This window comes from Xiphophorus couchianus, chromosome 21, assembly GCF_001444195.1.
Source record: "Xiphophorus couchianus chromosome 21, X_couchianus-1.0, whole genome shotgun sequence".
Lineage (NCBI taxonomy): Eukaryota > Metazoa > Chordata > Actinopteri > Cyprinodontiformes > Poeciliidae > Xiphophorus > Xiphophorus couchianus.
The window spans coordinates 1,742,459-1,757,266 of record NC_040248.1 but is presented as its reverse complement, the minus strand read 5'-3'; the positions used below and the strand labels follow the sequence as shown (position 1 = coordinate 1,757,266).

The following is a 14,808-nucleotide window of genomic DNA, read 5'->3' as shown; positions in this document are numbered from 1 at the left end:
ATTTCTTATTTACATTCTAGTGATGTTTTCACATCATTATTTTGTGTGCATGTTAGGTTATTGTTTGATGATTAATGCAGTTCAGTTTCATCGTTTACGTTTAAACAATAAAATATTAAAATCATGAACAAACATCGGGTTTGATGCTTCTTTGTTCTAAATAACTGAATGTCATCAGATTTCAGTTATTTAGGTGAATTTTGACTCCCTGAATTTATGCTTTGATTATTTTATACATTTTTGAGAAATCTTTTAATCTCCTTCTGGATTTTGAAAAGGCCTTTCCTCAACAACAGACAGCAAAGGAGTTTTCACTCAGAGTAATGTGGGGTCAGAACAAGAAAACTTTTATTTTTAAATTCCTGAATCATCTTAGAATTTCACTCCTAATACTTTTTCATCTTTTATGTTAATTTTAAAAACATTTTGAAATCCCCTTCTCACATTTGTTAAAATGTTTGCAGGAGTTTCTTGTTTAAGTATGTACATTGATATATAATTTAAAATTATATTTTATTTCTATATATTTATTGTTTTGCATGAAAAGAAACTTTTGAATCTGAGAGTTTCTGGCTTGTGGGTTTGTAATAAATGGACCTTTGACGTTTTGTAAAGTGTCTGTGGATCTTCAAGTATCACTGATTTAGAAGGTAAAGTGGAGGTCAAAGGTCAGGTCAAGTACATTAAAGGAACCCGACCATCTAAATAAAACAGGAACTGGACTCAATAAAGATGGACTGTAACTAAACTACAACTATAAACAATTAATCAGGACAATAAAACTACAAAGTGAACACAGAACCAAAGTCCAAAGAATCATCATGAAGTCAGATTTAGCAAAAAAAAAAATAAGACAAATTTAAATAACTTTTTGTTATCTCTGCTAATATGTCCAAATAATGTTCTATCACAGTACAAGACTCTTTATAAAGTTCTTAGATAAATGCAAACTGGATCTGAATCCTGTTTACTGGTGTTTCACCATTAAAGAATGATCCATGTTTCTACACTGGACTCTAGATTAGAATCAGATTTTGGTCTTTGAGCCTCTGATGGAAACAGTTTTCTGCTCTGACTCAGACAGAATAAAGATTTCAGATGAACAAATACAACCAAAGAAAGATCAATCATAACACCAAATATAGAATGAAATATTTCAAACCAGAGATCATCAATGTTCTGAGGTTCTGTTCCGACTCAGGTTCTGGTACCAGAACAGCTCCAGCCTGTTGTTAGTGAACTATTTCAGTGATGAAGAAATGTCTTCACAGAGGGAGGAAGAGGAGCAGCGTTGGTGAGGAGGAGCAGCCGTCCTGCTGTGCTTTATGTCAGAAGGTTCTGATGGATCCAGTCTCTACCAGCTGTGGTCACTGGTTCTGCAGACAGTGCATCAGGTTCTACTGGGACCAGTCTGGACCCTCCTCCTGCCCCCAGTGTGGAGAAAGACCCAGAACAGGAGCTGGACTGCTGACAGCCAATCAGAGCAGCTGTGCTCCAGGTGAGCCTGAACACCTCCAATCAGAGCTTCCTTCTGTCGTCTGTTGAACCAATTCAATGTCTTTAGTTGGGATTTGGACATTTAAGGTTTTATAAATCTTTTTGTCAACCAAATATCTGTATCTCCAACTGGTGTAAATGGTTTTCCTTTAAAGTGACTCTGTTCTCAGCTCTTTGTGCTAATTGCATTAACCCCTTAACAACCACACCAAGAAAAAAACTGTGAAAACGTTTTCTTTGCATTTCTTTTACCCTAGGGTGATTCATATACACAATCAATATTTTTTTTCAACAGATCCTGTGGTTTTTAAAATATTGATCTCTACCAAACAGTTGAGATGTCACTTAGTGGTTTAAGTACATGACGTAATAAAAATACCAAGTACAGTAGATAAATTAAAATGCTAATTTATTTTGGATACAATTTATTTCTGTCAAAATGCCACAAAACACTCATTCCTTGGTTTTAATTTCAACCAAGGACAACATTGCGTCGAACAAGGAAATATTGCCTTTTTTTATTTTCCCATCTTGACTGTATCTGTATTAAAGTGCAACAGCACAAAATTCTCACATTCAATCCAGTTTTGATTATAGGTAACAGTGCAAAACATTTATTTTTACATTCAAAAAGGAAAAGAAAATACTGCAGAACAATAGAAACATTTGTTGCTTTTATATCTCAGCACACCTTTTCTGTTTTGGTGCAACAGCATGTATTTTGGGACACAAGTGTCACGTATCTGGCTGATTGATTGAACTAGTGTTGCTTGTTTTCATTTAAACTTTGAAAAAATATGGCAAACATAGAAAAACGTTACCAAACATATTAAAACATCACATTTCCAACCTCACCTATGTGTTTGCAAAACAGCATTCTTTTTGTGCATTAGATGCACTTTACCTCTGGTGATATAACTTAAACATTCCTGGTTTGCATTCAAACACAGGAAGACATTGCATTTCTCGCATTTCCACCTGGACACTCCCTTTGGACAGACTGCATCTCCCTCGCTTTTCACAGTGAAGAGGCCAGTGTCCCACGTTGTCGTAGCGCACATCTGTTTGTGGTTTTGGTCGTGATGGTCTTGAGATGTAGCCTGTCTTCTCTGGTGGTGGAGAGCTGGAAGATGGTCGGCCAACTGGTCAACTCGGAGGCTGGCTTATTGAACTGGTTCAAACTGTGGGCAACTGCGAGGCAGAACCGTTTGAGAGACATGGGTTTCTCATTCTGGAGGCCACTGTCCCTTTTGTAGAGTAGCCAGGAATTTGCAATGCAGAGGTCCAGGATGTGTCCAAACAGGGGAAGATACCATCTCCTTGACTTGGCTGGGGTCTTGTACATGTGTACTAGCATGTCAGACAGATCGATTCCTCCCTTAAGCTCATTGTAGGCAGAGATGAGTGATGGGCACAGGATGGTGATCTTTGCGCGGAACTCTTTGCTCCAGCATTTCACTGTTTGTATAAGTTATATGGCTGAAGCAGCAAACAGGCAAAGGTGCCAGGAGTGTGATTGGTCCGCGCTCCCTGTTCAATGCATCAACTATAAAAACTATAAACCCATCTTTCTTTCAGGAATAATTCTGCCCTGCCAGTGAAATGCTCAATGCTGAAGAGATGCTTGCATTCCGGCTTATTAAAAAAAAGAAAAATTATTTTAAAAAAAATATTTCATTTTCTTTCTAATAAAAACAAAAATACACAAGGCTTAGCCTGGCAGGTGGACAAGTAAAGCATGGCGGCCCGCCAGTCCTATAATACACTGGAGGAAACCCTGTAATAATTCTAATCTGTTGTTTACTTCTAAAGGACGAAATCAGTTCCATGTCATTTTCAAACTACTATTGTTCTTTAAAAACATCCAATCCAGTCTTTGACAGAGAAATAGCATTTTAAATGTGAACACTGCCAGATACAATCAGCAGTTTCTCTGACAGATTAGAGCTTTTTCTCTAGATTTTCTTCATGAAGGCTGGAAATTCCAGTAGAAAACATTTTTCTTCTTTTCTGTTTTCCAAAGCTGCTGTTTGTGGGAGAAGTTCAGTTAGAACCTGTAAAATGACATGGTGACATGATGCAGAAGAGTTCATGTTGCTTAAAGCATTTAATGGATGTGTTTCTGTCAGTGTTTACTCATCTGATTTGATTTGTGAATTAAATACTTACATAAAACAGATTCTGGTCACAAAACAGAGGCAGAAATGCAATGTTTGATAATAGAACAATATACTGCTTGTGATGATGGATCAAATTCTGTTTCAGATGGGTTTTTCACTTGAGCTGTATTTTTTTTCTTTGTTTCAGCAGATGTTGTTCTGCAGCAGGTTCTAATGGAACATAAGATCAGTCTGATGAGGAGATGTGAATGTGTGACTGAAGGAAGTGATGTAACAGGAAGTAAAACCCTCCTCAACATGATCTACACTGATCTCTACATCACAGAGGGACAGAGTGAAGAGGTTAATACCCAACATGAGGTGAAGCAGCTGGAGACAGATTCCAAGATCCAGAAGCTCCATGACTCTCCTATCAGGTGCCATGACATTTTTAAAACCTTCCCTGATCAACATGGAGCCATCAGAGTGGTTCTGACTAACGGTGTCGCTGGTGTTGGAAAAACCTTCTCAGTTCAGAAGTTCACTCTGGACTGGGCAGAGGGCTTGGAGAACCAAGATGTCAGTGTGGTGGTTCTGCTTTCGTTCAGGGAGCTGAACTTGATCAGAGATGAGCAGCACAGTCTTCTCACGCTGCTCCATGTTTTCCATCCAACCCTCCAGAAGCTCCCAGCAGAGCAACTGGCTGTCTGCAAACTTCTCTTCATCTTTGATGGCCTGGATGAAAGCAGACTTTCACTGGACTTCAACAACAGTCAGCTGGTTTCTGATGTCACACAGAAGTCATCAGTCAACGTTCTCCTGACAAACCTCATCAAGGGGAACCTGCTTCCCTCGGCTCTCATCTGGATAACATCCCGACCTGCAGCGGCCAGTCAGATCCCTCCTTCATGTGTTTCCAGGGTAACAGAAGTACGAGGCTTCACTGACGCCCAGAAGGAGGAGTACTTCAAGAGGAGGCTCAGAGATGAAGAGCTGTCCAGCAGAATCATCTCCCATATTAAGACCTCCAGGAGCCTCCACATCATGTGTGGAATCCCAGTCTTTTGCTGGATCACTGCTACAGTTCTGGAGAACATGTTGACCTCAGAGCAGAGAGGAGAGATGCCCAAGACCATGACTGACATGTACTCACACTTCCTGCTGGTCCAGACAAAGAGGAAGAAGAACAAGTACTATGGAGGACATGACACAAGTCCACAGGAGCTGATGGAGGCTGACAGGGAAGTTTTTCTGAAGCTGGGGAGGCTGGCGTTTGAACATCTGGAGAAAGGAAACATCATGTTGTACCAAGAAGACCTGGAGCAGTGTGGTCTGGATGTCACAGAGGCCTCAGTGTACTCAGGAGTTTGTACAGAGATCTTCAAAAGAGAGAGTGTGATCTTCCAGAAATCAGTCTACTGCTTTGTTCATCTGAGCATTCAGGAGTTTCTGGCTGCAATCTACATGTTCCACTGTTTTACCACAAGGAATACAGAGGTAATGAAGAAGTTCCTGGAAGAAAAATACAGTGAAACATCTCTGGAGGATTTCATAAAAAAAGTCCTAGAGAAATCCTTCTTCAGTAAAAATGGCCACCTGGACCTGTTTGTTCGTTTCCTTCATGGCCTCACTCTGGAGTCCAACCAGAGACTGTTAGGAGGCCTTCTGGGTCAGACAGAGAACAGTCCAGGAACCATCCAGAAAATCATCAGCAATCTGAAGAAGATGAGCACTGATAGAATCTCTCCTGACAGAATCATCAACATCTTCCACTGCCTGGTGGAGATGAACGACCTCTCAGTTTTTCAGGAGATCCAACAGTTCCTGAAATCAGGGAAGAAGCTCTCAGAGATCCAGTGTTCAGCTCTGGCCTACATGCTACAGATGTCAGAGGTTCTGGATGAGTTGGACCTGGAGAAGTACAACACATCAGAATCAGGACGACAGAGACTGGTTCCAGCTGTGAGGAACTGCAGAAAGGCTCGGTGAGTCCAGAGCAGTGATGGCATAGTTACTTTGAAAAAGTAATTTTAATCGGATTTCTGATTACACCTTGAAAAAGTAACTTAGTTAGATTTCTGATTACCTGATTTGGAAAGTAACGAAGTCACATTAAAGTAACTTTTTTAGTTACGTTCAGCACTCCTAACAACAACGCTACACCACCTGTGAAAATCACATTGATCTTTGCCAATGCTTAATTGCAAGTTATTTCATAATGATGACATCAACAATGTTTCTCCACTTGTACGGTTGAACTGAATGGGAAGATTGTTTAATGGTTACAACAGCACAAATAAACTATAGTAATCTTTGTGTGTCTGGAAACTCTAACTAGGATAAATAGGATTTTAGACCCCCCACCCTTCCCTGCTCCAGCCTCCAGGTTCTGTGTTATGACCCTGCGTTTGCTGTCATAGCTCAGCGCACAGCCCTTCTCCCACTGCTCCACAGATCAGATCGCCTTATGCACAGATTTGTGACACTTTTCTTAATATTAATGATTATAATGCCGTTTAGTTGCACAACTTTACGGACTCGTTCATTCATGGCTGTTTTCAAATTTATTGCACTATTCATAGTCTCGATGTTTGTAGTTTTTTGGAGCACAACGCAAAGCTTGATGTCATTCACAGCAAATATTACTTGACATTAAAAAAGATGCAGCAGGATGGATCATCTGGGAAATGATGGACAGGAAGAGCCTAAGTAAAACTACCTGTATGACAGACAAATTCTGGGGCTTATTATGTTTAGAAAAAAACAAGCTAACAACAAGCTTATAATTGGACTTGGTGACAGAAACTCAATAGTTCCTGATTTTCCAGCAACAAATTGTGCATCTCCCTCCTCCCTCCATTGTTTATATTTGTGTCGCTTCTGCTAACTGTCATATAGAAACGGCGATTGCTCCCCAAGACATGTAGAGGAAATTAAATTAAATTACAAAAGAAAATAGTAATGCGCAGTGATTTGGATAAGTAACTTTAATCTGATAACTGGATTTGATAAAGCAACGTGTTACTGAAAAAACTGGCTGACTCTGTAAGCTGGTTGCAAATCTGAGGCCAGCAGGTGTCAGTCAGTTATGGTAGATCGGAAATTTGGTTTGATGACCTCAATATGAGAAGTTGCAGACTAATAAGAGGAACCAACGAGTTGGGTTAAAAGCACATCTTTTGTAGTTTGGATATTTTTCCTCCAACAGGTTCCAGAGGAATCACTTCAAACCAGATGTTGGACTGGATTTTATTTCAATGTCATTTGTGAATGTCAGCTCATCATTTTCAACAGTGGAGCTATATAGGTTGAAAACGTTGATCATTTTGGAGAAAGTATCATCAATATCAATATTTCCACTAAATAAGAGAGAAAAATAAATAGCATGTTTGACAGAGGAAAAGTCTCTGGGACTCTGAGCTCAAAGCAAGATACCAGAGAGCACCAAACTAATTTTAAAAAATAATAGACAATTAATTTAATTCCAGATAATTGTCGCCGTAGGAGCCATTTGTTTGTTAAATACTTATATCTGTCCAATTTGGTGTTTGTTGTGAATGACATCAGTTGTTCTGAGAACATGAAGCCTTAACTATTTGGCCCTGTTGCTCAGCTTCTCTATTAAATGGAGAGTTGAACAGAACCAGAGCCAGAACCATGATGTTAATTATGAAATTATCAAACTCAGTAAATTGATGTGAAGACCAGATGTTCACCAGATGATATCAATGTTATTAAATGTGTTTGTATAGATTATCTGGTTTAATTAGAACTGACTTTATTTCTTCTCTAATCACAGACTTGGTGGCTGTCGTCTCTCAAAGACTGAATGTGAAGTTGTGGCTTCAGCTCTAAAGTCCAACCAACATCTGACTGAACTGGAAATAAATCAGATATTCATACAGGGAACCAGTACAAAATCTTTACTGAATCATGTGTGTGAGATCCTGGAGAGTTCAGTCAGCAAAGTGAAGAGTCTGAGGTTTGTTTTCTCTGTTTATCCTATAAAATATTTTATTGATACTTTAATACTAAGTTATCTTGACATTTATTCTGTTTTCTTTAAAAACAATCTGCTCTCAAAATATCAGAATATAATTTCTAAAATCTTTTGCTTTATAAATGAATTATTTTCCTTTTTCAGACTTTGAGAATATTGATCTTTATTTTTCACTTTAGAATGTTTTGGACTGATGAACAAAAATAACTGACATATTCTACCAACACATCATAATAACATGTTCTGGTTCTGCTGGTTTGGACTCTATAAGCCAGTTTTACTAGATCAAATATTACACATCAGTTCATCATGTTTCTGGGACTTTTACATTCAGTGAAATTAATTTTCTACATTTTTATTATTAATTTGTTCAGATTTCAGTTTTAACCTGCATCCTGTTGGCTTCAGCTCACAACTTTTATTCTTTATTCAGATTGAGGGGCTGCAGGTTATCAGAGACCAGCTGTTCTTCTCTGGTCTCAGCTCTGATGTCCAACCCCTCCCATCTGACTGAACTGGACTTGAGTGACAACAGACTCCTGAAAGATTCTGGAGTGAAGGAGCTCTGTGGTTTTCTACAGAATCCTGAATGCAGAGTACAACGATTAGAGTAAGAAACTATGTTTTTTTCTGGATCTTGTGTTTCTGATGTGAAAGTTGTGTTGCCACTAAACTGCAGACAGATGGCTGATATTCTACTGATCCACTCTGAGGATCTTCATGGTAAAGTCTGCTTTCTTCTTATATGGTTTGGTCCAGTTAAAGATCTTTTGTTTTATAAAAGCACAAGCAGTTCCTCCTCCCATTAAGCCAATCACAGCTTTCTTTTCACAGACACCAATCACACCTGCAGAGAGAATGTCAAAGGTCAGATTGGAAATTAAAAGCTAATTAAACTCTCATATTAGAATCATTAAATGTCTTAATATCTACAAACAATCAGATATAAAATCTGATAAAATGTCATTATGTCCAAGACAGACTGAGGTTTAATTCACTAAATAATGATGTTCATCCGCATCTCTGACCTTCTGATCATAAATGATCAATAAACCATCCATCCATCCATCCATCCATCCATCTTCTTCCGCTTATCCGAGGTCGGGTCGCGGGGGTAGCAGCTTCAGAAGGGAGGCCCAGACTTCCCTCTCCCCGGCCACTTCTTCCAGCTCTTCCGGGGGAATCCCGAGGCGTTCCCAGGCCAGCCGAGAGACATAGTCTCTCCAGCGTGTCCTGGGTCTTCCCCGGGGCCTCCTCCCGGTGGGACGTGCCCGGAACACCTCACCAGGGAGGCGTCCAGGAGGCATCCTGACCAGATGCCCAAGCCACCTCAACTGGCTCCTCTCGATGTGAAGGAGCAGCGGCTCTACTCTGAGTCCCTCCCGGATGACTGAGCTTCTCACCCTATCTCTAAGGGAGAGCCCAGCCACCCTACGGAGAAAACCCATTTCGGCCGCTTGTATCCGCGATCTCGTTCTTTCGGTCATGACCCAAAGTTCATGACCATAGATGAGGGTGGGAACGTAGATCGACCGGTAAATCGAGAGCTTCGCTTTTTGGCTCAGCTCTCTCTTCACCACGACGGACTGGTACAGCGCCCGCTTAACAGCAGACGCTGCGCCAATCCGCCTGTCGATCTCCCGCTCCCTTCTTCCCCCATTCGTGAACAAGATCCCGAGATACTTAAACTCCTCCACTTGGGGCAGGACACCCCCCCTGACCCGGAGAAGGCACTCTACCCTTTTCCGGCTCAAGACCATGGCCTCGGATTTGGAGGCACTGATCCCCATCCCGGCCGCTTCACACTCGGCTGCGAACCGCTCCAGCGAGAGCTGCAGATCACGATCTGATGAAGCCAAAAGGACCACATCGTCTGCGAAAAGCAGAGATGAGATCCTAAGGCCACCAAATCGGATCCCCTCAACACCTTGGCTGCGCCTAGAAATTCTGTCCATAAAAGTGATGAACAGAATCGGTGACAAAGGGCAGCCCTGGCGGAGTCCAACTCTCACCGGAAACGAGCCCGACTTACTGCCGGCAATGCGGACCAGACTCTGACACCGGTCATACAGGGACCTGACAGCCCGTATCAAAGGGCCCGGTACCCCATACTCCCGGAGAACCCCCCACAGGGCTCCCCGAGGGACACGGTCGAACGCCTTCTCCAAGTCCACAAAACACATGTAGACTGGTTGGGCGAACTCCCATGCACCCTCCAGGACCCTGCCGAGGGTGTAGAGCTGGTCCAGTGTTCCACGACCAGGACGAAAACCACACTGCTCTTCCTGAATCCGAGGTTCGACTATCCGACGGACCCTCCTCTCCAGGACCCCTGAATAGACCTTGCCAGGGAGGCTTAAGAGTGTGACCCCTCTATAATTGGAGCACACCCTCCGGTCCCCCTTTTTGAACAGGGGGACCACCACCCCAGTCTGCCAATCCAGGGGAACTGCCCCCGATGTCCATGCGATATTGCAGAGTCGCGTCAACCAACTCAACCCTACAACATCCAGAGCCTTAAGGAACTCCAGGCGGATCTCATCCACCCCCGGGGCCTTGCCACCGAGGAGCTTTTTAACCACCTCGGCGACCTCGCCCCCAGAGATTGGAGAGCCCAACCCAGAGTCCCCAGGCTCCGCTTCCTCAGTGGAAGGCATGTTGGTGGGATTGAGGAGGTCTTCGAAGTACTCTGCCCACCGACCCACAACGTCCCGTGTAGAGGTCAGCAGCACACCATCCCCACTATAAACAGTGTTTGTGCTGCACCGCTTCCCCCCCCTGAGACGCCGGATGGTGGACCAGAATCGCCTCGAAGCCGTGCGGAAGTCTTTTTCCATGGCCTCTCCAAACTCCTCCCACGCCCGAGTTTTTGCCTCAGCAACCGCCCGAGCCGCATGCCGCTTCGCCCGCCGGTACCCATCAGCTGCTTCCGGAGTCCCACAGGCCAAAAAGGCCCGATAGGACTCCTTCTTCAGCCTGACGGCATCCCTCACCGAAGGTGTCCACCAACGGGTTCGAGGGTTGCCGCCGCGACAGGCACCGACAACCTTGCGGCCACAGCTCCGATCGGCCGCCTCGACAATGGAGGCACGGAACACGATCCACTCAGACTCCATGTCCCCCACCTCCCCCGGGACGTGTTCGAAGTTTTGCCGGAGATGGGAGTTAAAGCTCCGTCTCACAGGGGATTCCGCCAGACGTTCCCAGCAGACCCTCACAACACGTTTGGGCCTGCCAGGTCTGACCGGCTTTCGCCCCCACCACCGGAGCCAACTCACCACCAGGTAGTGGTCAGTGGACAGCTCCGCACCTCTCTTCACCCGAGTGTCCAAGACATACGGCCGCAGATCCGATGAAACGATGACAAAGTCGATCATCGAACTGCGGCCTAGGGTGTCCTGGTGCCAAGTGCACATATGGACACCCTTATGCTTGAACATGGTGTTCGTTATGGACAATCCATGGCGAGCACAGAAGTCCAGCAACAGAACACCGCTCGAGTTCAGGTCGGGCGGGCTGTTCCTCCCAACCACGCCCCTCCAGGTCTCACTGTCGTTGCCCACGTGAGCGTTGAAGTCCCCCAGCAGAACAAGGGAGTCCCCAGGAGGAGCACTCTCCAGTACCCCCTCTAAGGACTCCAAAAAGGGTGGGTAATCTGAACTGTCGTTCGGCCCGTAAGCACAAACGACAGTCAGAACCCGTCCCCCCACCCGTAGGCGGAGGGATGCTACCCTCTCGTTCACCGGGGTGAACCCCAACGTACAGGCGCCGAGATGGGGAGCAAAAAGTATGCCCACTCCTGCCCGACGTCTCTCTCCCTGGGCAACTCCAGAGTGGAAGTATGTCCAGCCCCTCTCAAGGAGACTGGTTCCAGAACCAGAGCCATGCGTCGAGGTGAGACCGACTATTTCTAGCCGGAACCTCTCGACCTCACGCACTAGCTCCGGCTCCTTCCCCACCAGAGAGGTGACATTCCACGTCCCAAGAGCCAGTTTCTGCAACCGAGGATCGGACCGCCAGGGTCCCCTCCCTTGGCCGCCACCCATCACACAGTGCACCCGACCCCTTTGGCCCCTCCCATGGGTGGTGGGCCCATGGGAGGGGGGGCCCATGTTTCCTCTTCGGGCTGAGCCCGGCCGGGCTCCATGGGTAAAAGCCCGGCCACCAGACGCTCGCCATCGTGCCCCCCCTCCAGGCCTGGCTCCAGAGTGGGGCCCCGGTGACCCGCGTCAGGGCGAGGGAACACCAAGTCCAATGTTTTTACTCATCATTGGGGTCTTCGGGCTGCACTTTGTCTGGTCCCTCACCTAGGACCTGTCTGCCTTGGGTGACCCTACCAGGGGCATGAAGCCCCAGACAGCATAACTCCTAGGATCATTGGGACACTCAAACCCCTCCACCACGATAAGGTGGCAGCCCATGGAGGAGTGAATAAACCATCATTGATTAAACCACAAACTTTATTAACCCTTTAAAGATGAACAGATGTAGAAACATCAGGAATCAGTTTGACATTTAAAATTAATCTGAACTGAAATATTAGAGCTTAGTCCAACAGAAACAGTTACATTTTAATACAGCAGCATCAATTTAAGTAAATTATCTGAAAATATTATGGAAATATTTTATAACCTGTCTCAATAAATGTGAGGTAAACAAAGTATTCCCTCTCCTTTCCTTGGTTATTTCTAATTTCCAGTGTCTGAGGTGAAGCAGCAGCAATCCTGTGAGTTTGTGACAGATGTAGCAGTAAGTTGTGATGTTGACAGAAGGAGCTGGATGGAGGCACGGTGGGACAGCTGATAGCAGAGCAGCTTTATTTCTAGGCAACTTTAAACAGCCACAGGACCAAAGAAGACATGAAGCAGCAGTCACATGATCCAATAATCAACCAATAAAACCATCAATAGGAGATAAACATCAATACAACTGCCCTGATTAAAATAATTAGATAATCATACAGTCAGTCAGAATGAAGTAAATGGAAATAGAGCAAAATAACAATAAATTGATAGAATTCAAACACAGACAAAAGTCAACATTTGGTTTTAAGCAGGAATTTATAATCAAACTGGGCTATTGATCCTTCAGATAAATCAGTCAGTTCTGTTTTCACTCATGTGTTCATGTGTCTATGAATGAGTGAAGTGTAATTATTGCAGCTGTTGATCCTTCAGATAAATCACTCAGTTCCACTCAATAGAAGGTCGAAGGTCACTGTGGAAATGAGCTGCTTCCATTAAATCACTGCAGCATTCATTAACAGCCCTAATGTCACACTTTGGTTCTTAAAGTCCATTTTGATTCCTGACCAGAACCACTGAAGGCCCGACTGAAATATTCTAACAACACATCATAATAACATGTTCTGGTTCTGCTGGTTTGGACTCTAGAAACCAGTTTTACTGGATCAAATATAAAACATCAGTTCATCATGTTTCTGAGACTTTAACATTCAGTGAAAATAATTTTCTACATTTTTGTTATTAATTTATTTATATTTCAGTTTTAATTTGCATCCTGTTGGCTTCAGCTCACATCTTTTATTCTTTATTCAGGTTGGTCCACTGCAGTTTGTCAGAGATCAGCTGTTCTTCTCTGGTCTCAGCTCTGAAGTCCAACCAACATCTGACTGAACTGGACCTGAGAGGAAACAGAGACCTGAAAGATTCAGATGTTCAGCAGCTGAAGCTTTTTGTAAAAGATGTTCAGTAAGTAAATGTTTGCAGTGATTCCAGCTGCTGTCAGCATATTGAACTAAACCAGTTCCCATCAAAGCAAAGATCCAGTGTTCCCAGTAAAGCTGCAGCTTCTCAGTGGGAGGAGAATGGTTCAGGCTTCCTGATTGGACACAGAAACAGCAATCAGCCAATCAGAGGAGCAGCAGCTTGCTGTGTTCCTGTGTTTGTGTTGGTGTGAAGATGAGTGTTGTTGCTGTGTCCATGTCTCCAGGAAGTCCAGCTGGACTCCAGCGTCCAGCCGTCCAACATGTCTAGAGACAGTGGTCCTCATTCATCAAACTGTGGCAGCAGCAGATCTGATCTCAGATCTGCTTGTTCTCTCAGTTCAACAGGAAACAAGTGATCAGGTTGATGTTGGTCACAGCTCTGAGATCAGTCTGACTGCAGCCTGGAAACCACTGGCTCTGATTTCACAAACCATCATTCATTTAGTCAGCAGCTGCTCTTTCTGCTCAAGTCCACTCCTCACATCTGGACATGTGTCCTCCTGTCCTCAGTCTCATCCAGATGTGTTCAGGGACAGCCTCCATGTTGGTCAGTCAGCTGATGTTCCAGCAGCAGATGAGATGTTGATCAGCAGCAGTTTGTGTCTAAATGCAGCAGCAGCAAATCCATCCTCCAGTGTTGCAGCAGCAGTGAAGCCTTCAGGAATCTCAGCAGTTTGTTTCCACTGTGGACTTGAGTGGAACCTGCAGAGGAAGCAGACTGGATGCTGAAAGTGTGTGTAGGTGTGTGAGCTTGGAGCTCAGTGTGTTCACTGCAACACGTTAAGATGAGAGCTGAAAGGAAGCTGCTCTGAACAGGACTGAAGGCCCTGCTGCTCTTTCTCCTGGATGTGCTGCGTCACTGACTGCTGCTGGAGAGAAGCTGGAAACTCACTGATCTGATCTCTGCATCTTTCTTCTCTCTGCAGGTTTTGATGATTAACTTTATAAAGAAGAGAATCGTCTCTGTTTCCTGCTGATCCTCAGAGGTTGAAGCTGCAGCAGTTTGAGTCTAAAGAGACTCTGACTGGATCATGATGACCTTTGACCTGAATGATTTCTTCCTGTTTATTTCCTCCTGTCTGTCATTTTGTATCTGATATTGTTTTTCTCTTTGGATCGATGAAGATGAAATTGTAACTCGGCTCCATTTAGAGGCTTCATGGAGTTTTGATCTGAACTTGATTCAGTTTTTAAAGTTTTTAATTTTTCTCTGATTCATTTTCATCCTGGAAGCAGAAATATGAAACATATTTCAGTTCAGCCGTTTCCAGGCTGCATGTTTGCTTCATTTGAATTCAGTTTCTGATGTTTGTGCAGCTCTGGTCTTTCTGTCTGCTGCTGTAAACGACTCAGTGAGGAAATGATGCAACTTTTACTGATGATTTTAAATACATATTTTAATTTCCTGGTATTTTCTGCTTATCTTTCATTACCCAATCCATGTTTGCATAATGATAATATAAAACTTTGACCTTTTTGAATTC

General features: G+C 43.9%; 1 protein-coding gene across 40 annotated transcripts in view; it reads left to right on the top strand.

Moving 5' to 3' along the window:
- Positions 1-14,808, top strand: part of LOC114136418 (NACHT, LRR and PYD domains-containing protein 3-like) — a 476,176-nt gene that overhangs the window by 13,075 nt on the left and 448,293 nt on the right. For 24 of the 40 annotated variants that reach the window (XR_003593794.1, XR_003593796.1, XM_028004338.1 and 21 more), the window contains 4 exons: positions 1,272-1,498; positions 3,805-5,581; positions 7,396-7,578; positions 8,030-8,206. The exons of 1 other annotated variant lie outside the window; for it this stretch is intronic. Coding sequence is in view for 35 of the 39 variants with exons in the window: in XM_028004338.1 (XP_027860139.1) it covers positions 1,272-1,498; positions 3,805-5,581; positions 7,396-7,578; positions 8,030-8,206 (2,364 nt within the window). In the remaining 4 variants the exon portion in view is untranslated. Of the gene's footprint in view, positions 1-1,271; positions 1,499-3,804; positions 5,582-7,395; positions 7,579-8,029; positions 8,207-13,154; positions 13,402-14,130; positions 14,736-14,808 lie in introns of those variants that run through there. 15 more of the 40 variants (XM_028004379.1, XM_028004375.1, XM_028004366.1 and 12 more) reach the window with 8 other exon arrangements.